Source organism: Maylandia zebra, linkage group LG12 (assembly GCF_041146795.1).
Source record: "Maylandia zebra isolate NMK-2024a linkage group LG12, Mzebra_GT3a, whole genome shotgun sequence".
Lineage (NCBI taxonomy): Eukaryota > Metazoa > Chordata > Actinopteri > Cichliformes > Cichlidae > Maylandia > Maylandia zebra.
Genome location: NC_135178.1, coordinates 3795554 through 3819930, shown reverse-complemented (window position 1 = coordinate 3819930; position 24377 = coordinate 3795554). Strand labels below are relative to the sequence as shown.

Here is a 24377-nt window from a genome sequence, read left to right as displayed (position 1 = left end):
AACACTGAGATGCATTATTTCGATGCACAAAATATTGGCTGCTGTCATTGGAAATGTAGGTGATAAATCTTCAGACAGTGACCTCATAAAGCATACTTGACCTACAAGATGAGGAGCCTGAATGGTCCACGCACCATTAAGTTCACACAAGCCATCGAGATTAGGTTTCAGCGCACCAGCTGCATGTGGTCAGAACCACAGTGGCACTTTGAAAAGTCACCAAATCGATGCCCTGCATCAACGGCCAGTACATGTAATGGCTGTAACTGCTGTTACGGGCATTTTTACCCTGGAAATAAGAACTTAACCACCCTAAGTTACTGCTGATAAATACAAAACAGCGGTATAAGTCAGTGTTAAAAGTGGGCGAGTGTGTCAACTGATAAATGTGTTAATTTTTGAAAAAGGTGTTTGTTTTTTTATTTGATTTTAGTAACACATTTCTAAAAAAAAGAGAGAGAGAGAGCGAGATCAGCAGTATTCAACAATGTAAAGATGGCAGAGCTTTCAAACGACACAAAATTCCACAGTGGTACTCTGTGCACGTGCTCAGAGCCACACCCTCTGTCACGGGCAATGGAGTGGACTCAGGCACAGACTGGGATTCACAGTTCAATACAGATTCTTATTTACACAGACACCAGGTGCGATGCATATACAAGTGGGGGAAATCCGGGGTTTCAAGGGTCCAAAGGGGAGGTTCGAGAAAGGGAATGGCTCTCTCACACTCGCACTCCCTCACAGTTCCACACACCAACCCACTCACGTCCCAAGATTAGGTCACAGGTCCGGGGAAACTGTACACAGGAGAGGGTAGTTACAACGAGGAAACAAACTCACGAAGAAAAACGTTTATGAAAGCTAGAGTCTAACATGTCTCGCACAATCATCCAGCAATGAGAGGATCTGAGTCCCGGCCTTAAATGGCATAGAAACACAACAGCAGCATAATTGGAGACAGGTGTGTGGGCCAAAAGCAGAAGCCCGCAGTGAGCTCCGCCCAGGCAGAATGACGACAGGAAGAAAGCAGCAAAACAATAAACACATGTAGCCTCGCGGGGCCGGCTGGGCACACACAGGGACCACGACACCCTCATAGTGGCAAGATCCAGAAATCAAAATTGTACCTGTATCATCCAAACAATACAGTTTTAACAATACAACAATACAGAATGAAATGTAAAGTCATCATCATATTTCAGCAAAGTAGTTTTAGGAAGTTTGTTTCAGCAAGTCAGTGCCAACGCATGAACTGAAACTGTAGTAATTTCCAAGTAAGAGCAAAGCATTCTGTAGAGACAGTTATCAGACTGCCTCGGTCTTACTTGCGTTAATCATTAAGAAAGATTCAAAGTGCGCATCTTTTGAGTGGTTTGGGTGGAATAGGAAGGGTTAAAGTAGGCCTGGATCTGCTCTGGTGCTTCTTTTTAAGAGCCCCACTTAAGGTCTCTTTTTGTGGTTCCAGATGTTTTGTGTAGCTATTTATTTAGCTTGTAAACAGGCCGACAAAAAGCAGCGGGCATGATGATGGAGAGGGAAAACCGCAGTGACATTGTTGCAGGGCCTTAGATAGCTGTGTGCTTAAAGTTATTTAGAGCCGGGTTTGGGGCAGATGACTTAATCACCCCTGAGAGGGAAGTTACAAAATTGAAATGCAAATCTTAACATTTTGGAATTCATTGGGGTTGACATGGCCCCTTGGAACAACAACAACAACCAAAAGGAACGTGCTTTATGAAAGGGGGTGGGGAGAGTTCTCATTTCTTGCAAATGCTTTCTCTAAAAGGGAATAGAGATAAAAGAGCCTGACCTTCTGGCTTTGTTCATTTTACTGCAATCCTGCCCTTCTCTAACGTTTCCTGGGAAGAAAGCTATAATCGACAGGCTTGGTAGCTTCAAAGTTCCCATATGGAGCAGGTGGATCATCCCTAATGCTGCGACATATTAGAACATCTGCCGTGTAGTCAAGTAACGTGCTAACCCCTCTAGGTACAAGAAACGGGCGTTGAAGTTATGATGACAACATGATTTGTCATAATTATTTAACATTAATGTTTGCAGAAAACTTTATCTTCGAGTATCACTCTAAGTTGCCGTGGAAACTAGCAGGAACTTTAGCCTTTGAGGAATTCAAAAGTGAAAGCAATGAGGTGAGAAATCAGATTTTTATTTCGAATGAAAACTGTTAGAAAAAAGCTTTATTCTTTCTCTTTCTTTAACAGTTTTTTATCAGCCAGTTATTCAGACATTTTCAACTAGAAGGTGCATAAGCATCTAACACACACATACACTCATGTACATCTTTCCCTGATGTATGGCAAGTTCTGATCTGTATCTCCCACACAGGCTTCCCCAGAGAATTGATTAAAATCAGAGAGAGAGAGAGAGAGACAGGCCTTGAACATCGCTGCTTATGTGTGAACAAACAAAAAGCTGCCAGTAATTGGATTCACATTGAGGGAAGTATTTAAAACAGTCTGATAACTGATGCAAGCTGCCAGCTATTGCATGGCATTTTATGATCCAGTTGCCTTTACTGGTCTAGTTGTGCTCCAGCGGAACATAGTTATGTTGAGCAGCTCCCTTTCCACCTCGGAGAATACAACATTCAGGAAAGGTTTCAATCTGAAAAAGCTCAAAGATCTTTTCCCTCTGTTTCCTCAACCTTTCCTGCTTTTGGCGCGTTTAAATGTGCCATTCATTCACTCTGTTTAGGCTCTGTGTCCACAAACTATTAAAGTGCTGAAAGCACCCATGACCTCATTTTCAGAGTGTTTTTCTGAAGTGCTTATTGTTGCTAGGTTACAAAAGACTATCATCCCCAAATTTTTCTCAATTACCTGTAGTGATGATATCGTAAGTCCCGCCTCTTACTGGTTTTGAATTGTCATTAACAGACAAGTGCCGCAATCTTCCAAAAGTTGAGTTATTTTCAAGTGAAGAACAAAAATCTGTGGACATTTTTGCTCCAAGGACGTTGAGCGCTGTCAACGCTGAGATTCATAAGATTTATATGGAAAATAGCTGCTGGGAGCACCAAAAGCACTGCCTGTGAACACAGCCTCCTGGAAAGCTACAAGATGTTTTTTTGCAGTACAGATGAAAGCGTACTTCCTCTCTTTGATATTTGACATGTTTAAATGCAACTTAAAGAAAAATGGACGCTGCAGGAGGCTGACATATGGGAGTGTAATCCAAGCGGGCCAAATACCACAAGTTACAGATAATTAAACCGGTGCAGGGCTGATTAGAGGCAATAAGACAAGAAATTGGAGAATCATGGCCAGACAGAGCGTATCTGATTGTTTACATACCTTGAACTAAGAGAGAGAGAAAGAAGAAGTAAGGGAGAGAAGTGACTGCCATTTTATGTCGAGCTTTGAGGTGAGCAAGATAGAGATCAACTCCAGATGGCTGCAGTCAGAGGGCCCCGGGCTCCAGGGACACCATTGCCTCACAATCCATCGCTCACCCAGACACAGACACTCCATTACGCTGGTTCTGAACCGGAATTAAATCCCATCTCAAACATGATTGTCTTTCAACCTCTGCTCCATTGTGTTGACATTGGCCTCTGCCGGCTGAGGAAGCAGATACCTGGAGACTTGGGGCTGAATCATGGCTCAGCCTGCGTGGTCATAGAGGAAAAAGTTACTCAAAAGTGGGCTAAGAGGTAGATGACTGTGCAGTCTTTGAGTGTATTTGAACAATAGCTGCAGCATGGTGGACGCTCACAATCAGCTCTGACATGTTGAGTAATGTTCTGTTTATATGAGTTATATGAGTCTTAACTGAACTTGGCTACACATTATACCAGTTTAATTTTATTGAGGTTGTGTGAGTTCTAGCAATACTTCCACTTTATGTTGGTTGATCAATGAAAAGAGAATTCAGCCTGGTATCACTCGGCTGTTTGATAGCTAGCATCTGTAACTCGTGACTGGGATAATAGTTTCGGTTGTGAAACAGCAAGACATCCAAATACTGTTACACAATCATACCGATCACATTTATATAGTCTATTAGACTGATTAAAACCATTAATTCTTTCTTTCTTTCTTTTGGTAGACACAACTTCATCAACTGCTCTTTAGCGTGGCACTGAGAAGTACTAATACTTGTTATATGTTACCCTCGTTTCATTGGGATTTTTAAGATACTCCCAGTGTATGAATGCATTTGTCCACATGTGTTGTAACACAGTTGCTGACTAACATGGTATAGAGCCATGTCTTAAATGGCTATCTGGTGGGAAAATAAGCATTTTCTTCACCTGTAGATCAAAGTGAAACTTTTTAGTGACTTGTAATGCTGATTATTCATGAAAATGTCAAGTTAAACAAAGCAAACAAACATATTCATTAACAGACCTGAAATGACTCAGTGCTGCATCTGGTGGATAAAATAAGCTACAGTATTGTTGCAATGCAACGTTTCCCAGAAGCCCACCGGCTGAACTGGATGATGCTTGTAATTTTCCAAATTGGACAATCGAAGAGGTTTTAATCATGTAATTACTTCGATTCTTCTGAGACTTAATTTGAGAGTTGAGACATTTGGTCAGAAAATCAAGATAACATGTGGCAAATAACTACATTCACACATGAGGAATGTAGTGAATGTACCAGCGATTCTGCCGTGTGTGGATTTTTGGGAGTTTCTCTCTCGAGTTGCAAAAAAAGGAGGAGAATGTTTAAATCAAGCGCACGATCTGGGTTAGTAGCACTAAAAAGAAGAACGTCATATTTTTCACTGAAATGAACTGACTGCGCCTGTGATTGCGCTCACACTACTGTGCTATTGTCGCGTTCAGTCAATCTTTCTGTATGCATGTTGCTTCTAGAATAGCGAACCAGTATTTGTCTTTAAAACCATTAAACCATTACTTTATATTCGATTATTTATTTTTCATTCGGAACGAGAGAAAAAAAATCATCCAACAATTCCAGATGTGCGCCTGATTTCGATGATGCGTGGATTACAGTGTAACGATAATAAGGCTGCAGCACATTGCTTCGATGGGTTTGCCTGAACTCACCACATCCTATACTAGACAGACACACAGACTGATAAATATTTATGCTTCTGATTATTCTGTGTGCATTATTAATTGTACGAAAACATCCCTCCAAGAGGATCTCATTAGGGTAGGAAATAAGTCAAAGCTAATAAAGCTCATAGTTGAAAAAGCACTTTTGAACATCATTCCCTATTTCCTCTCTTTATTCCGCCTGTGCTGAAGTTCATAAAATGCACTGTAAACGCATTCATTAGAATTAGTATTTCCTCAAACTGAGTTGACTGGAGAAATTGTGTGTGATTAAATATTAGCTTGAATATAATTAGCATTTATTAGCAAACTCTGCTATGGCAGATAATGAAAATCTTAATGAAATGCTTTGTTGAATTATGTGTCGGGGGTGGGGGTGTCGGAGGTTGATTTTTTTTATATATTTTTGGTTCCCCGCACACTTAGAGTCAGCATGCCTGAGCTCACAGTACAACATACATTTTTTATATTAAGTGATAATGTCGACAGCTGCTGTAATTGTAACATCCGACTAGTGGGCCCCTTCGCTGAGGCAGTGTTTTGAATCTGTCTGCTCTGTACAGCAGCCTACAGTTAGTTTAATAGGCTCCTCAGTCTGGTAGAGCTATTACCAAATCCAACACAGACCATTAGGCTGCACGGGCTTAATTGCACATTAATTGGATAATTAGTCCTGCACTTTGTTTTTCTCCCATTTTCTCAAATCTTCTCCCTCATTTTGGCAAGCACTCGGTCATTTTGTAAATTTGCCTTTTGTCATTACGGTTTTCGGCGCAACGAGAAAATGCAGTTGTCGATGCCATCGTCACGTGACTGGCAATTTGCCGTGGGGAGCACTCGCTCCACAGGGGGGTGTGGAAGCCGAGGTTTAGAGGGTCGAGGGAGCGCTAGGCTGTCTTCCTCCATGTTGACCCACAATGCACGCTGTGTTTGCATCTCCGCCTGCACAGAAACCAGGAAGAGGCATGCATTGTTAAATAGGCAACAACTCTCTAGGTACACGAGGTGCATTATTTATGAACGTTTAAAAGAGATTTTATTCATCCCTTCCTCACATTTCTATTCCATTATTGTTTGTGCTCCAGGCATGTGTCTCAGCACTCTCAGATTGCTGCCATTAAATCCAGGGATCCATCGATGGAGTTATCAAAGTAAATGTTTGGCACATTTGATAGCGTTTGAAATATCCTCCTGTTATAAAGCTCTCCGGGGAGAAAGAGGGACAGGTCTTTCATGCAAATAGCCGGTTTTCTGATATCACATGCTGTCTAAATATCCACACTTATCTCAGCACTGTCAACAAATACACAGAGCACTTGCTTGATGTTCGGCTGGATGGGAAACGAAGAGAAGGCGCTCATCAGGCCAGACAGCACGTAATGAAATCATTATCTTAAATTTGCAAGCAATCGATCTAGCGAGTTCAAGGTGATTTTACTGACCAAATGGTAAACATGTGGATGGCAGATACTTAGAAAGCCAAAAATGTGGATGACGACATGTAAATTGATCTATTAATTTTGTAATTCAAAGCATATGAATGCAATTTTGCATTCGAGTAGATGGCGGGTGTGTTTTACTGTAAAATGACTTTGGGGAACAGGGAGGAAATGAGTAAGAAAAACAAAGGTAGTGATGAACTGTGAGCTGCTCTGCCTTAATGAGTACAGCGCTGGCGTCCTCTGCCAGACCCTGATAGGTCTCCTGATTAGACAAGTAAAGCTCTGTCCTTTATTATTCCCACAAGATGCAGCACTTGCTTTTGCCTCTGCACTAATAATAGCCATAAAGTGTGATCATTCCAAAGTGTTAAAACGCTCCCCATAAACATCGGTCTGTTTTCGTTTTGTTTATTATTCATCTCGTCCAATTACCATTCTAAAGGGGGAGTGTTTCTTGCCAGACGCTGAGGGAATAGCAGATTAAAAGGCAATGAGGAAACATCTGTGTCTTTGCTTTGCCACAAATCTGCATCTCATTCCTACCGCTGGCATTCAGATAGACAGCGCCTACAATGCAAGGAAAAAAGTAAAAACGCCAAGGTGCATAGGGCTAGCGAATAGAGAGAAGGGTTACCATAGAAACACATACCTCACATGGGTTTATGGGCTGCATCCTATCACATGCTATCAGGAATTACCATAAATCTTCTGGCAGCGAGGGCGGTGGTTAAGGTGCATCTCAGCAGTGAATGACAATGTGTTGATCCCCACATATCTGGAGAGATGCATTCAGCCTCTTTAAATCAAGAGGAAAATGGCATCAGATTTAGCTTGTGACAATAGAAAGATGGAGAGTGCCTCTAATGCATTTCCTTTCATGAGCCCGTGTGCAAACACATATTGAAAATCGCAAAGAAGATGCCGGCTGCTTTTCCTTTATATTCACGCCATTGTGGATGTGAGTGATTGCGAAATCAGAAACTTATTGGAAAGCATAATACGGCACAGAGACTTGTATTTATCCCCCATAATCTTTGACTTGGTGTCATCGTGCTTATTCCGTACAGTCACGGTGCGGCTGCCTGCACAGAGCCAAGGCTCGCACTGAGAATTGTGTCAGAGCTCAGTGGTACATCAGTGCAATTTCCACAAATGGCACCTTTCCCCAAGCTCCCATCCTCTCGACCTCTGGCGCTGAGTGACGACGCTGAGAGCATTATCAGATGTGTTTGAGCAGCTCCCGTCAGCACGACCCCGGTGGGCGGTACAGTTATCGAGTGACCTTTTCTGCATGGCTCCCTGATATTAATGCAAGCTCCCCGCCTTATTACCATGGGAACATTTCACAGAGTATTAGACTTAATAAATGACTTTTTTCCTCGGCTTCCGTCTCTCCTCCTCCTTCACCATTTTTCTCTCCATCCTCTGCTCCTGCTCCCCTCATCCTTCCTGCTCCTGAGCCGATAACCCGACCTCCCCAGGGGCCCGGCCTCCATAATCGCGTCAGTTCATGGCCCTCTTATTCCGCAGAATTGCTTAATTGGTATGTGTTCTACATAACTGTTGGAGTATTAGACTCACAAATGAAGGTTAGAACCTCAGTGCTTGTAATCGACTGAAAGAAATTGATTTGTGCTCAGCTGCCCTTCTGGGACGAGACTTTATGGTTCTCTGAAGAAATGAAGCTTTTATAATTGTGTGTTCTTTCCCCCCTCTTCTCTCCTCTGGTCTCTCTCTTTTTCTCATTTCCTCCCTGCTAACTGCTTTGTTGACATTCATCAAAAGGCACGATGCCAGCAGCTAAAAGGTGATATATCTGTCGTCCGTGTTACTGTGCATTGTGCGTACGTGACATAAAAGTGCTAAATGTGTGCTGTTTCTGATCGTGGTTTAAATACTGTGTCAGTGAATACGTGATCGTGCAGGCGTGAAGCGTCGTCATGCAGCATAAAAACTCATCACAGATCTCGCTGGGTTGTGTGATACTAAGATTTCAGATAAATAGCTCAGTTTAAGTGATTATGACTTTATTATGATCATGACTTTGTGGCTGAGTGGCCAGCAGGGTGGCGTGCATGAAATGCAATATAATGCTTATCAAATAAGGACATCATTTAGATTTTAGTCCAAAAGTGAACAAACACACAGTAAAAACGAAGGCCTGATTCTGCATTAAAAAGGGAACAGCCAAAGTAACTGTGGAAACTGTGTGGCAAAAGAAAAAGAGACAAATTGTCGGAGGGGCCACAGGAGTCAACCATCCCAGGTTACTGAGAGCAGCACCTAGCAGCTGATTATTAGTTGCCAGTGTCTGTGTTCTGTGTAATGCATGACAGCTCCCTCTGACTTAGGTGACCGGAGATTATTTCTGCCTGCTTTCCAGGTCGGCACACTCAGATGTGCTCGGTGCAGAGGTTTGCTCAATGCAAAATCACATTTCACGCTTGTGCTAATGTCACCCGGCAAGTGAAGAGGAGTGAGAACTGGCAGGTGGTGTTTACAAATGAGAACAGCCCGAACCACGAGCCACCCTGACACCAAATGCTGATTTGATTATGGAGTGGCATGTAAGAGTATATGAATGTATGTAGCAGACCAGGTGGCACATTAAAAGTAGATTAAGTGAAACAGATGAGCGTCACATGTTTTTTTTGTTTGTTTGTTTGTTTTGTTTTGGGGGGGGGGGGGGGGGGGTGTTTGTCCAAATGGATGTCTCATCCTGGAGCTTGATGAAGGATTTTAAAAACAAGGTGGTGGTTTGAGGGAAAGACTTAGTGTGTTTACTTGCGTTGGAATTATATTTAAAAGAGGAGAGCATGTTTGTTGCTTATTCTTCTTTGGGCTCATTCTTCCTTGTGAAGATGTTCTCTCTTTAGTGTCTTAGGTGATTCCTTCCCTTTAGGTGCTATCTGTTTGTACTGAGATAATTTCTGAGCTGAAAATGAGCACATTCACCAGCGCAGTACTTTGATGTATCTGCCCCTCAGTGACGTAAATTGCTCTTGAGTGCTTATAGCGTTTCATTATTACAGTAGGTTCGTATTAAGAACTGCAGTTCTTTGAAATTATAAATCTTGCAGAACTTTTCAGTTTGCTTCTAAAAAAATGATTTTTTTTAATATATTAGCTACCTCAAGAAAGTCACTTGTGATTTACCATCTAACAAACTAAGAGGCAGAGGTTGTCACTGTCGGATCTTTTCTACAGTTACTAATCTGCAGACAACAGGAGCAGTTCCAGGCTGTACATCTACACCAAGGTTTAAAGTTTCCCCTACGTCAAGGATGAATAGAGTCCCCGGATCCAACAGGACAGCTGCAGCTGGACATTTTTAAGCCCCTCCTCTGGTAAAATATTTAATGTGCATCCATCCATAACTTTGTAAGTAATCCTGCTTACATGCAGACAAACAGACAAAGCAACGAAATCATAGACAAATCACAGAACCTCGACAAAACTCTGATATTTCGCTGGTTTCTTCATCTCAAAGCTCATCGAAATCTACCGTGAGGCTGCCAGAGAGGAAGGAAGAGCGTAGCTCTTTCATGTATCTGCACCAAAACAAGGTTTATGGGCTTGACACCGTTTCCACAGGATGTAACCCAACAAGCACATCATTTTATCACTGGAAAGCACTGCAATCAAGAAAACCAAATTTTTCCTACTAATACCACAGTTAGTCAGATCTAACCGACAGGATCTGCAAAGCTGAGCAGCTCCCCTGCACACCCCCACGACCACCCCCTAAGTTTGCTTGCCTGAGGGTGGTGCCCACAGGCGTGCTGTTGCTTTAGTGGCCTATGGGTAACTTTGATTGGACTGGAGCTGCATTTCTGTAGCTGTTGGCATGAAAGCTCTGCAGTTGGCTGGGGTTGTTTTTTATTTATTTTTATACAGAGGCTTAAACTTGTAGAAACAACACCATGTGAACTAATATTAATTTTTATTTGAGCTCTCAATAGCAAAGAGGATGAGGCAAGTCGGAACAAATCAGAAACGTACTTTTTGCTGTGGTTTATTTTATAGTCTGGAAAATAAAGACTTCTATCCTGAATCTTGTGCAACACATCCATAACATAATGTGTCGTTGCTCTCCTCAGCGTAATCTTTTGACGCCACAGTAGCTGATTGTGAACCTGGATGACCCATAATTCTAACTATATGTGTGCAGTTCTTATTCTACAAATCTTGGCAATTGTTAGCAAATGCAAATTGAGCTTTGATGTCCTGTAGCAGCAGGCCCAATCCAATCCCCTAATCAACCGTGTGTGATTTAACAGTGCATCCTAAGCATTAGTATTCCAGAGCAGGATCCCTCTTGGATCCAGGCTAGGATTATCCAAGCTCTTAACATCTCAGCTAAGCTGGTTAACACCTGTTTTTATTGACATCTGAACACCATCTTCTTTGGTTTTAAAAGATCTCCCCTTGCTCTCACCAGCAGGTTAGTCTCTCTTCTTCTTCCAGGCTACAACCCAATTAAATGACCATTTTTCCCAGCACAAGTGTTGGTAGCAGGCCAGCAGCAGTACTGAAGAGATTAGAAGTTAAATCACAACATTAACATTCTCACAAGCATCATAATTGCATTCCTTATTAGAAATACAGCTGCATTAAAGTGGAGTCACTCTGGTGTATGATATAAATAACATGACCACAGCTAAGTCTTGTGAAGTCAGAGGAGGACTTTTTTTTTCCAAGTCCTAGTCTAGACATGAGCTACAATTTCAAGAATTCCCCATTTTACTGTACATTTTTGTTCAAATTCTTTAGAGTAATTTGACAGGGAAGAGGGGAAAACAGGCTCTCTTTACAAGTTTATTACTCTTAATATTTCCTCTGGGGCCCATGTTTGCCCCAGTGTAACTGATGTAATATTCCATTCAGGCACTGATAAAGCCTGGGGGATTCTACTTAGCAGCGGCTGTAAAGTCCCAAAGAAATCCTCACACTCCCGTGTGTGCCTCTGTCTGTTTTGCCAAGGTCAGCAGGGGAAACTTTGAAGAATGTCCCAGGATTTGTCTAAATCATAAAGTATGGATCCTCTTAAGCATCGCAGGCATTAGAGCTGAGCCCTATCAATGATTCCATTAACCTAAATTCCAAACCAGGCTTCACAACATGACCACATTAACCTCACGGATTTTACCAAGCTCTTGATCCCCGGCTATTTAAAAAGACTGGAATGAATGGTCACTCACAATTGTCTGACTAGCAGCTACGTTTCCTGCGCCAGAGAAGGAATTATCTCTAATATGACCCCATGTTTATCTTTGGCCACGTGTCCACACGTTTTGTGGTTGTTTTTCTCCAACCTTACGACTATAACAGAAACTGATTAGACAATAGCAGCGGTGCTGTGCGAGGAGAGTTGACAAGGACAGAATCCCAAGCAGCTGATTTTTACCTTTCCTAGATGAGCAATAATCATTTCAGGCTAACGGTGCAGGGGCAAGCAGAGAAGAGGAAGAAACAAATGTCTGCCTTCATTAGGACAAAGGGAGGGTGAGCAGAAGAGCGCCTGACAAGCCAGTAACGCCTCATTGTCCCTGATCTCAAGTTTCATAAATTTCCACGGCTCTCGTTAAAGGACATGTCGCTGCTGTCACCAGGCGCTAACTCGTTATCTCCTCAATGCCGTAAAATGCTGTAATTAACATTCAACAACTGTAACCGATCCAGCATTTCTCCTCTCTAGCCGCTAATTGCCACGCTATTGTGCTTGCACATAAGTGCCCCTTTTGTATGTGTGCTTGTGGGTACACATTGCTACGGTTCATTTTTGATTGTAAATAGAGGTGAGAAAGCAGCTCGCCTGAGCTCGAAGCTGAACCGCGTTCGCTTTCCTTTCCTTGCGAGCTTTCTAATCATTAAGTTTATGCTTCAGTCAAAGATTTAGTGTTTCCAGAAAATTTTCACCGACATCTGGACATTTTAAATGCCTTCTGTGCAAGAGTGAAATTCAGGCTTTGCCAGCAGATGCTTTTTTAGTAGACTCGTCACGGGCAACACAGCGTGTATTTATTACTGTATTGGAGGACTATTGGTTGAAATCACAATTACTGTTATTACAAATTTCAAGGCGATGTCTGCTCTTGGTTGTGAGGATATGGAGTGTGCTATTATTTAAGGCAATTCATCATTCTCCTATTAGCCATGCATGAGTGACCCTGCTAAGTCATATTCTTCACTTCATCATATACAATCTTGTACGGCTGCTACACAAGATCACTCAGAGAGTGCTGACTGCTCTTAATGACATCGTTTTGCTTTCTAGGTTTCAGATTTTCATTCATAGCTTCTTGTAGGTCCCCAGCTGTTTGAGCTCTGTCTTAGACAGATTGGTATATGCTTTCCTTTCAGCCGCTCCTGTCTGAACTGACTGCGGCAGCCATCACAAGGCCTTATGAATAATTAGTCTAGGTCAACTGATACTCTCCAGCTCCAGACACCAATGTCATCTACTCTGCCAGCACCAGCCAAAAGCCAGATTAACTGTGTGCAGTTCTTCTCAATTGAGTCAGTTAAAGCTGATGCAGCTCTTGTTATTCAAAGGTAGCTGGCTAGATGTAAGTCGATACGGGGCAACCCCTTGAGGCCAAGCGTGGAACAGGAGAAGGGACGTCAAATTATTGGTGTCACGGGGGCCACTTTTAGAGGCTACTACGGTGGTCTGTCACAGATATACAATCACCTGGTGCTTTGTCTGTGCTGCTGGGCCTTGGTTTCATTCTCCGGGGATTATGGCGAATGCCAGGGTAAGATTTCCGAGAGCCAGGAAGGCCCCAGGGGGACAAACAAAACCAAATTGTTGCGTAGTGTTTCTTGTCCAGGTTTCGTGTTCAGGTCAGAGGAGAAGTAGTGCATGTGTCTGGGGATGGAGCGGTGCGTTCACAGAATAGGGCTAAAAGCTTCATTGTCAGACACACGGCGTACTCGTCTGTTATGCCGCTTCGTTTTTTCGAGAGGAAGTATCTCTTCAGGTTGTTATGACATCAATTGCCTCCATAGCAGCATCAGAGCTTCTCCACAAAGTCTTTGTGACTCTTTTTGAGGGTTAAGCAACTTTATTCCAAACGGTACCCTTTATTTTTGACTTTTAGGAAAGTCTTTAATAGATCGTTTAGTAACCTGCTGCTGTGTAGTTACCAGTCTGGCTTTTTTTCATGTTTCTCCTCACAGATCAAGTTTTTTTCTGCTGTCCGAGGCTTGAAAACTAAACGTGTATTTCACAGAACTAACTTTCAGTTTGTGTGGAGCTGTGGCTTAACCCCATATATAGATAAGCTGCTCTTTTAGCAACTCATGGCACCCTTGTGGTTTCACATGTTTGCACAATAGGCACATAGGTTGTGGTTTTTCTCAAATTTTCACAACGGCTCACCACCAACGAAACTGCTATAGCTGCAGAGCTTAAACTCTCACTGCCTGCTCGGCCTCCTTCCTGTTACATTTCTGTGAAAACGCCGTCTTAAATTTAAAATTAATTAGTCATCAAACAGATGACATTTTAAAGATTTTAAAATGCATCTGAACTGTGTTCACCTTGCTGCGAGAGCTTGGGAAGAAACAGGATATATTTTTGGCGAAATAATAAACATGTTGAGTTGTTTGCCTAGTGCTAAAATGCTCCATACGTCTCTTCATTAGAAACAAGCTTTAAACTCAGGCCATGGAAGAACCTGACCTTCTTTTTATATTAGTGCAGCTATTAGTGTAATAACCTTAGGCTCAATAAAGTATCAACGTCAGCTGATGTTGGTAAAGACACAAACACATCCCTTCAGCTAAAGTCCTAAATTGTGTACTTAATGCTTCTATTGGCTCTAATTTGACCTATAATATCAACGAGACCAGCTGAAGTCTTAAATGTCTTGATTGGACATAGATCTGGAAAAAATTATCTCTTTTTTTTTTTTTTTGTTTTCTTTTTTTTTTGCCTGTCCCGTTTGGCTCTTTTGCCATCAGAATTGTTGTCTAAAGGCAAAGAAAGATGCCCAACGGATTTACTTTACCAAATTGACCATCCCAGCCTTGCCGTAATGGTCCATTTGATTCACCTTTTATTGTTTATTTTATTTTCACTTACTGAATACGGGACAGACTTGACTGGGGGAAAGAAGGGGAGAAAGAAAGAGGGAAAGAGAAACAGCTGAGAAGAGGGACGGGGGAGAAGGGCAAAAGACAAAAACCAACAGAACGGGCAGAGAAAAAAAAATGCATATATCGATCACCTGGATCACCTGCTGAGAAAGAAAAAAGAAAGCAAGCAGAAGAGAACAAGAGTAATAGAATAAACAACATCACAATGATATATGGGAATATGACAGTAAATACTAAATGTTAAACATTATTGTGCAGCACATAAGATCAACAGAACACAGTGTGCTTTGAGGTAGGAGCCAAAAAGGGTGTAGTTTGTGGGTGTGATCACCCGTGTGTACACCTGTGAGCATGGACGCGCTTGTTTTTTGTTTTTTTAAAAGGTTCCTTCATGTAATGATCTGCTAGAGGGTGTGGGGGGGCCACAGCCCCATCCTCCAGGGCGTGAAGCAGGTATGGAGGAGATCAAAACTCCAGACATCCAGAGGCCCCCAGAACACAAGAGACCAAGGAAGACCAACAGAGGGGCAGCCGCGCCACTGTCCCAGAAAGAGCTGAGGAGAGTCCCAGATGAGGGTTCACTCAGCAGCCGCGGAGCAGAAGCCAGGGGGAGTTGCAGTGACGCGCCCGTGAGCTCCGCCGGCAGCCAGCCGCGCCTGAGTGACCGAGCCCCAGGCCGAGAGGCCGGGGGCACCCCACCTCCGAAGTGGCCCGAGCGAGCCCCAGGCTCCAGGCCCCGATAAGCGGCCGCCAAGGAGTGAGCCGGTGTGTACCTGGACGCCCATCCCCGGACACAAAGAACCACCAACGCACCGATGTCTGAGGGGGTCCGCCACTGGCAGGGGAAGTGGTGGTAGGGGGAGATAGGCCTCCAAACCTTGGAGCTTGGGAAGAAACAGGATATATTTTTGGCGAAATAATAAACATGTTGAGTTGTTTGCCTAGTGCTAAAATGCTCCATACGTCTCTTCATTAGAAACAAGCTTTAAACTCAGGCCATGGAAGAACCTGACCTTCTTTTTATATTAGTGCAGCTATTAGTGTAATAACCTTAGGCTCAATAAAGTATCAACGTCAGCTGATGTTGGTAAAGACACAAACACATCCCTTCAGCTAAAGTCCTAAATTGTGTACTTAATGCTTCTATTGGCTCTAATTTGACCTATAATATCAACGAGACCAGCTGAAGTCTTAAATGTCTTGATTGGACATAGATCTGGAAAAAATTATCTCTGACTGTGATTAATTTTTCACACAGCAACAATACTGACATGCCACTTGAGTAAAAAGAAAAGAAAGAAAGTCCTTTCACAATCACCATGAACAAATGAGAATGAATTCTCCTCGAGGGTATGGGGGGAGAAGAAGATGGAAAGTATAAATGAGGCAAAGTGTCATCATATGGCATTTTTTTATTAGATTGTTAAAGATAGATCTAATTTTAATTTGGGCTAATGCGAGGAACACTATCAGCCATTGACCAAGGGTGTCTTATGACTTACTTGACGTACTTTGCTCAGCAGTCTTGTGCTTTTACTCTGAACTTGCACAGGGTCGTGCACAGGGACATGGTAATTTTAAGAGCTCTCGCACTCCCTGCTCAGTTCATGAACTTCAAAACCCCTCCTCTATCCTACAGTTCAGCTCCTGGAAGTAGTGCTATATTAGTATCTCCCAGAAAGCGTCGAGCAAGTCTGCTGCTTCTGTTTACAGCCTGTTCAATCACTCCGAGTACTAGTGGCATACTGATTTTCTTGGAAACACCAAATGCCACAGCCCATCCTGGCTTCTCGCTAGTAAGGTATTTATCATATGAAAATTTGGAACTGTCTGACTCGCGCGTTTTACTAGCCTTGTCCTGGAGCTGGGACTGATAAAATGTTGTAATATATGTACTGCAGTCAAAATGGAACATAAAAGTATCCCTGAATACTGTGAGATTTACACTCTGTCACAGGGAAGCGGTTACTTTTATGACGCTGTTGCACTGAACATAACTTTTGTAAAAATGGGTCATTTGTTTTTTATTTGTTTTGCTTTTTGTTTTTTGTTGTGTGCTTCAAGTAAGAGTCTAGACTAAAAGAAAAGCGACTCAAGTGTTGGTTTATTTTTTAGCATATGTAGTGTACTGTCTCCTCATATTGTGTATTTTATAACTCTATATAGTTCCAGTCTGTGTGTCTATGTGTGTCCTGTTCTTATGTGTATCCACTGGGGCCCTCAAACCTTAGCCCAGGCTAAGAGCTGGTTTTCTGCCAGTTTTTCTGCAAGGCTACGAGAAAATTATCTGAGCTGTGTGGTTGCTCGTGGCACCCTAATGTAACATTAAGCAGGTTGACCAAGCTCATGCAAGATTGATGTCTTTAAGGCTGCACTTTGCATCTGTGACACTGACAGTAGGCTCTCGATCCCAAGGTCATAGGTCACATGACATCTTCATTACGTGACATAGATGCAGCCCATTCACCTAGTCTTCACAGACTGGAGGTTTCTGAAACATCTAGTGCAACTATTTAGAACTGCACGTTTACAGTGTTTGCTACCAACGTTATTAAAGTTAACATCACATTCATACAACAGACAACTTGTTGGGCACCGAATGTCAGCAGGCTTTTAATCATGTCACCTCTGTCCTCGGCTCTTTCAGTTTGCGCTCTTTTTCCAGTCTCTGGCTTCCTGTGACTTGTCTATTTACCCAACATCTCCCTCAGCAATGAGGAGCATTTGCTCATCAGCCATATTTAAAGTGCACGCAGGATTAACTCAGCTGAAGACTTAACGCACATGCACAGTCACCCCATGCTCAGTTTGCTGTTTCCAGGCCGCAGATCGGCAAACGGCTCTGTTAGGCTTTCCTCTCTCTTATTCAATGTCGCTCTGGGCTACCCAGGCCTCTACCTCCTCCTCCCTCGTCCTCATTTCGCCTGAATTAATTGAGTTCTCATTTTTGTGAGAAAGCTCACAGGAGAGCTGTGTGAGAAGAGAGAGAGGAGTGATAGAAAGAATAAGATAGACACAGGAAGATCAGTGGTAGTAGCCTAGAGGGCATAACTCTCCCAGAGGTAGGCAGTCACCACTTCCTGGGGATGAAGGAGTCCCTCCACAGTGACTTATATCTTTATCCTCTCGGCACTCATCGCTCAGCGCTTATGGGAAACGACCCGTAGGCTAGTGGTAAGGGTCAGGCAGATGGGCCACTTCAACCCTTCTGACTCAAGGGAGATTTCCACCTAATTTAAGCTCTTTGTGTCTGTGACATTAAGAGAAAGGCAGGTTAAATGGTTTCTGATGAAATAATAAAAATACAGGTGTGTGCGCATGTGTAAGATATACCTGGATTTTTATCATCATCATATAGTCAAGCTGTAATCCTGTAGCTCTTCTAGATACAGACAGACAAACTGGTAATGGCTAAATAACCGAACATAGTAGTGGTGGACAAGCAGAGGAAAAGTAGTGATAGATGCAGCTATACAGAGTGATCAGGAAGAAGGAACAGGAGGGTGAAGGCAACAGTGGTCCCAGTGGTAATCGGAGCATTCGGGCGGGTGACCCCCAAACTGGGCGAGTGGCTCCAGCAGATCCAGGAATTATATCCTACATCTCTGTCCAGAGGTGCAGTTCCAGGACCAGCAAAGATACTGCACTCCCAGGCCTCTGACAGAGGACCTGAGCTTGAAGGATAAATACCACCTGCAGGGCGAATGGGGAACTGAACATAGCAAGCTCACAAACAACCACATTAACAGAAACAGAAACCAAATGAGAAAAATCTGCTGTAGCATAAGTGAATGTAAATTTTAAAAGGTAACATCCTAAGCCAACATTGAAAATGATATGCAGTGTTTCCACAAAATAAAAAGTGCATAAAGCACCAAATATGTGACCCAACACATGTTACTAGTATAGAAGTGACGCCCAAACATGACTTTACAGTGTATTTGTGCCTTTTCTTGTACTCGTTACAAATACTCAGAATGGAAATAGCAGACGTCACGTGATATGCTCTCATTAACTCCAAACCATTGCAACTTCTTCCTTTGCAATATTCTTACATGGACTGACAACTTAGGTTGCTCTAAGTTGAGATAAACACTTGTCGAGCTGTTACAGCCAATCGCCCGCCTCTATTCCTCAATGTCACTGCCTTAGCACTCAATAATTCAAAGCTTGGTGGTAATGAGCTCCCCGTAGGCCCTGTCCCCAAGGATCCTCCCCACTGTGCCTCCACTGTAATGTAGTTATATCTCATGTCAGCCTTCAAATCAATTACATTTCTATCTGATGGCTATGTAATTGCGCCTGATTGAGTTTTTGGCACGCCAGCCAAGTGTGTGGCTCCCAAACTCAAGCCAGTCAAAACAGGAAGCTTCATCAAATGAAACTGTATTTCATCCTGATTGAGGCTGCTCGCATGATAAGCACAGCTGTAATTATGATAATAATAACAATAGCAATCTGTGTTTTCTCATCTTTGTTGTTTTTTTCCCCCCTTGCTCTCCAGATGATTTTTTTGCCCCAAGGACAACGAGCAGTGTTTACTTTACTCAAGATGCAAAGCCTGATTTGATTGTTGGTAGCATGCGCAATTTAGTAGATTAAATGCAAAACATAATGCTTTTGTATAAATCTAAGTGTGTTTGAGTTTCACTTTGTTATAATGCAGCAGGAATTTTCTGCTGGACTTCACACCCACACAGTGCCTAATGATTTCTGCATGTTGCTTAGATATTAATGTCAGATATACAAGTGTGGAACTGCCAGCGGAGATCTGCTGGCTTAGTGCTGCATAATGCCAAGAAATGAGAAGTCGACTTTTGTCTGGAGCAACTAACTGACGCTGAGCTCATTCTATTGACCCAGACTGGATGGATTGACAGATGACTGGATCGTCAGCAGACAAATGACGAAGAAGATGAATGGATAGATGGATGGATGGATAATGGGTGGAGGGATGAATGAATGAAAGAAAGCATGAATGGACATACAGATGAATGGCAGGTTGAATGAGTAGACAAATGTACCCATGGATGGATGGACGACTGGACATTCAGATGGATAGGTGGATCAACACAATACATGCCTGGGTGGACGGAGGGATTCTCTAATGGAGTAGTAGTGAGATAGATGAGAGGGAGGATGCTGTGGTTAGGTGCATCAGCAACTAAATAGTGATGAATAGTGGTCGCTGTCAGCAGCACTAAGTATAACAGACATAGTAAAGCAGCCTGGCTCATCCATAATCAGCAGACCCAGATGATTGTCTTCATGCCAGAAGAGAACGCACAAAGAGTATCTACCAATCTGTCTTTTTATCCTCACTTCATCATCCCTTTACTTTATATATACCCGCTTACTCTTGGTGCTCTTGCCCTTTAAATGTCTTCATTTATATGATTATCTTGTCATTTCTCTTTTTAAGGCCTTGCAGCTCTCCTTCTTTCTTGCTGTCTGTCTGTCTGTCTCACTCGCCCCAGCACCGTCTTTTGTGTTAACAGCCTTCTCTTTTTTTGCAGTGGGGGAGCCACTGGGTGCACATCTACAATCTTGCCTTTCATTTCATGGCTTCTGGAAATGGATGTTTTACTGCCTTCATTAAGGCATGCAGCAGTCAGCGCTGTGTTTTCCCTCTGAAGTTTAGCTCCATGAACCTCACCATTAGAGGACATTATGGCCCCAGATTTCAGGGCACAGTGGAACACTGTATAATTTGATTAGTGTTATTAATCAAGTGGAATACCGCTCCTTTCGCCCCCATCTCACTAACCGCCCCCACTCCCAGCCGCAGCCCCCTCCTTTTTGCCATTTCACTTCTGCGTTCAGACCCGTCAGATGTTCTCTTCCCTCTTCCTCCTCCCCTTATTCATACGCTTCTCTGTCACCTGCACAGCACGCATGCACTGAAATTGACAAAAGGCCGTACACCTTCCCTTTTAAAAACAGTGATTTACCACTTCCCACCCTCCAACCAGACCCTCTTCCCCAGCCTACACCGAGTTCTACCCCCCCCCCCCTTCGCCCAGGACATAAATCAATTGAGATGAAAGTTCCATAATTGTGCTTGCTGGGAGGGATTTGAGCAAAATTGCACTATGAATTTTTTAAAGGGAATTTTTACTAGCTGTTCAGCAAGACTTGGGCGGCGAAGGAAGGTGAGGCCATGAGGATTTATGGGCCTGGATTCTTCATTACTGAAGTAATTTTCCTGCAAATGATAGTGCAGCACCCTGGAGGGGGGAGTGCTGCCCGCCAGGGAGAGTACAAACCTGCTTAATCTCTCGTGGAGAGAGCAGCTCAGAGCACTAATATCATCTGTAAGGGACTGGGGCTCCATTTGTTCACATCTAAGCCACAGCCAGTGAATTTGTGATTCATATTAATTGATTGCTCAGATTTGTTCCAAGAGTAGCTACAAGTTGATTTCATTACCAGGACGAGTTTTTGTTAAAACTGCTGGGGAACGCGCTTTTGAAGATGAACTGTTTTCATAAAATGTGTGTCTTTCTGTGGTTGAGTCACTGGTGTCTTTCTGAGTGTATATCCATCCTCATGCCGATGAAGACCTGCTTTGCTAAGCTGTTGTGTTGTTGCTTTAGCACAGGTCCACCTTTCTCTCTGCATTTGGCCTTTCCTCCCTCCTCATTTTAACCTTTCTCAGTCCAACATGGCTGACGCTCTGTCTCCATCTCTTTAGGTGCAGCATGCAGCAGTGGCCCTCCTCAAGGTTAGTGCGTCCATGATGCCAGGTCTCATTCTGTATACTGCCTGCTGTCCATTCAATTTTACAGCTCAGTAGCTTGAGAAGCAGGGGGGGCTAAATCTGCTGCAAGAAGGAGAAAGAGAGGGAGGGGAGGAAGGGAGAAACCAAATTATTGTGCATCCTGTCACCAAGTGAAGTGTATCTCATTCCAGGCACACTAACAACTCAAGACAATTAGTCACTTCTCGCTAGGCTAGACCTGAGACTCACTTGATGGTCAAAAAGAGACAGGGCATAGAGGACCCTCTACTATGGCGAAGCACTGCAGCTGCATTCAGTGGAAAGGGCAGCAAGTTAGAGATAAATTGAGCCTGCTGCAGCATTTGTTTCAGCACTGAGAAAGAATTAAATTAAAGGAACATGGTTCCGGGATAAGTCATGAAGATCTGTACAAAGACCTGCACCTTAAAAATGTCTCTGATCCACAGTAATCTCTATCGGTAGCATCCGTCTGGGCTTTTCTGAGCCATTCAGTAGGATAAACTTAGTAATGTCAGTTATATACCACCTTCACTCCATCTAAGGTAGTTTGAGGCCAAAGATGAGGCCTGCCACCACATGCTCCTGAACAAAAGTGAAGCATGACTAAGGTGGGTGGTGCGTGGAAGATCAGCAAGTGGAATGAGAGAAAAGTTTGTCCTGGGCCCTCTGGAGAGATGCAGCGTGACCAATTGAGGTGAAGGGGATGAATGAGGCCATTCACTGGGCCTAATGAAAGAGCTCCTGCTGGGTCTTGAATGTGGGTGGGCCCATCTGCACCACATAGGCGTGCTCAAACCAGTGACCTCGAAAATTACCCAGGAAAGCACTTTGGGACAGTCACCCCAGCAACAGGCCGAGGTCTGCATGGTAACCAGGCGCTTCAATCAGCGCCTGGCAGCTTCTTGAACAGCGCGAGTTTTCCTTCTGTTCTGAAAGAAGTCCGTGTGAAATCAACTCCAAGGGACATCCTCCGTTTCTTTTTAAAGGGGAGATGCCAGTGATTGTCCCATGTGAAAACTTTTCTGCGAGGTGTGGAATGCAGCCCTCAGGAGTTTTCCTTTTAAGACACAAAGCACTGTTTGTCTTAGGCGGCACATATACATATGTAGCTGAGTGTTTGTGCAGTTCTGTACACAGTATTTAATTAGGCTTCCTCAAATGCACAGTAACAGGTTTTGCGAGGCTTTGAAACAGTTCTGATTACAAAGATATAGATCAGGAAAAGCGATTCCCTCAAGACTCCTGGGAGTGGACATTAAGTTTACAAAGCATCTTTAAGTATCTGGTTCATGGGGCTTCATCTGTCTTATTTGGTTTAATATATTCAGTCTTGATGAGCCAAAGGCATGCAGGTCATTGAAGTTCCATTCCTGTCTCCGTTTCCTCATGGAACTTTTGACAGCGTGAAATGACAATCCGCCCCTGCATGCATCTGCCACGTCAAAAAGTAATGAGATTGTGCTGCTGGAAATATCACTACAAAGCATCAGGCCTGCACTTGGGTCTGACTGCACCTTCAAACAGTGCTGCCTGCCAGCTCGCCTGCCTCGCCTGCCTGCTGCAAAAGAAATGAACAAAAACAATCAGAATCAGAGACAGAGAAACGGCAAGGGAAGCTCCCCATGCTGAGACAAACGAACACGCCAGGGCCTTTCATCCTGAGAGTGATTAGCCATCCGAACCGTTTTAAAATCCTGCTTTGAGTGTGTTCCTCAAACGAAAGAGCTCCATTGAGAAGTGGTAGTGAGATGTTTCTGGCTGGGAAGCGCCAGTGATCTAGCCTCTAATTGTGGCGTCGCTGACAAGGCTGGTGTGGCTGGGAGCGAGGCTTTTTGCTACGCTCTTGTTCCCTTCCTGTCAGATCCGCCACCAAAGGCACCAGGAAACAAAAGGGCCCCTCAGATTCTGCTCTTACATTCATCTGCCTATCGCTTTGTGCATAAATACAGACCTAATTTAACACATTAATAGTCCCTGATGCTAGTTTAATGTGACCAAAACTACATTATTTCCTGTAAATGCGTTGTCTGGTTACAGATGCAAATGTAAGTTGGTTTTCACACTGTAATTCCTGTCTAATCCTTGTTTTTGTAGCTTTCATGTTTTCCGTGTTATTACTGATCGAATTCTGAGCTTCAAAGACGATACTGACACATTGGCAATAGTTTAGTTCTGCAGCACAGAAGGAACAAAGACGTGTTCAAGGTCTTTAAGCAGCATTCAGCAGAGCTGGTAGGAGCTTATTTGGCATAGAAAACTTTTCGTATTCTCGATAGTCTTCAGAAGTCAGATTGTCAAAGGTTTGAGGTATGGCAGAGAAGCAGTTTGACAAATGAAAGAAACAGCGATGCTAGGAAGAGAACACAAGGGGAGCGTGGGTTAGGGAAAAAATAGGAAAGGATTTAAACCCCGGCTCATAAAAATCAGTATTATAACAACATTAATTGATGCTGCTGAGTACCATATGTGACGCCATATGGAATAGCTGCCCCAGAGGCCTGCTATAATAGACAGCCTGCAGTGGTGCACACAACTTGGCACATTTACAAACAAGGGACGTCCCATTAATATCAAACACACAGACTGAGCAAGAGACAGTGAGAGAGGGAGTGAGAGGGCATAGGAGGGAGGGAGGGAGGGAGGGAGGGAGAAAATACGCAGAGGGAACCGATTTAGTTCATGTTTTATTTGGTTGCCATCTTTAGACCTTTTGTTTTTGCTCATCTCATGTTATCTTTTTTTTTTTTTTCAAATGAAGACATGTATTATATGTATATATAAATATGCATGTTCAAACCCAGCCTCTCTAATCTCACTGCTCCTTAATTACAGTAATAAATTGCCCCTCCCTTTTGGGTTGATCACATCACCCTCTGTCCGCCCAACGGCCACTCCCACCGCAGATGCCCAGTGTTCCTTTCATCATACACACACAGACACACACAGACACACACATTAGCAGATGAGGTGATGTATGGCACCTCGACAAAGGTGGCGTTAGAAATCTCTGTTTAACCTCCAATCTTGAAGCTGTTATTTA

The 24377-nt window shown here is 43.3% G+C and overlaps 1 protein-coding gene across 10 annotated transcripts in view; it reads left to right on the top strand.

Moving 5' to 3' along the window:
* fbrsl1 (fibrosin-like 1) overlaps positions 1 to 24377 on the top strand; it is a 290242-nt gene that overhangs the window by 164550 nt on the left and 101315 nt on the right. For 8 of the 10 annotated variants that reach the window (XM_076890570.1, XM_076890573.1, XM_076890572.1 and 5 more), the window contains one exon: positions 21290 to 21319. The exons of the other annotated variants lie outside the window; for them this stretch is intronic. In XM_076890570.1, coding sequence (XP_076746685.1) covers positions 21290 to 21319 — 30 coding nt within the window. The remainder of the gene's footprint in view (positions 1 to 21289; positions 21320 to 24377) is intronic. 10 annotated transcript variants of the gene reach the window in all.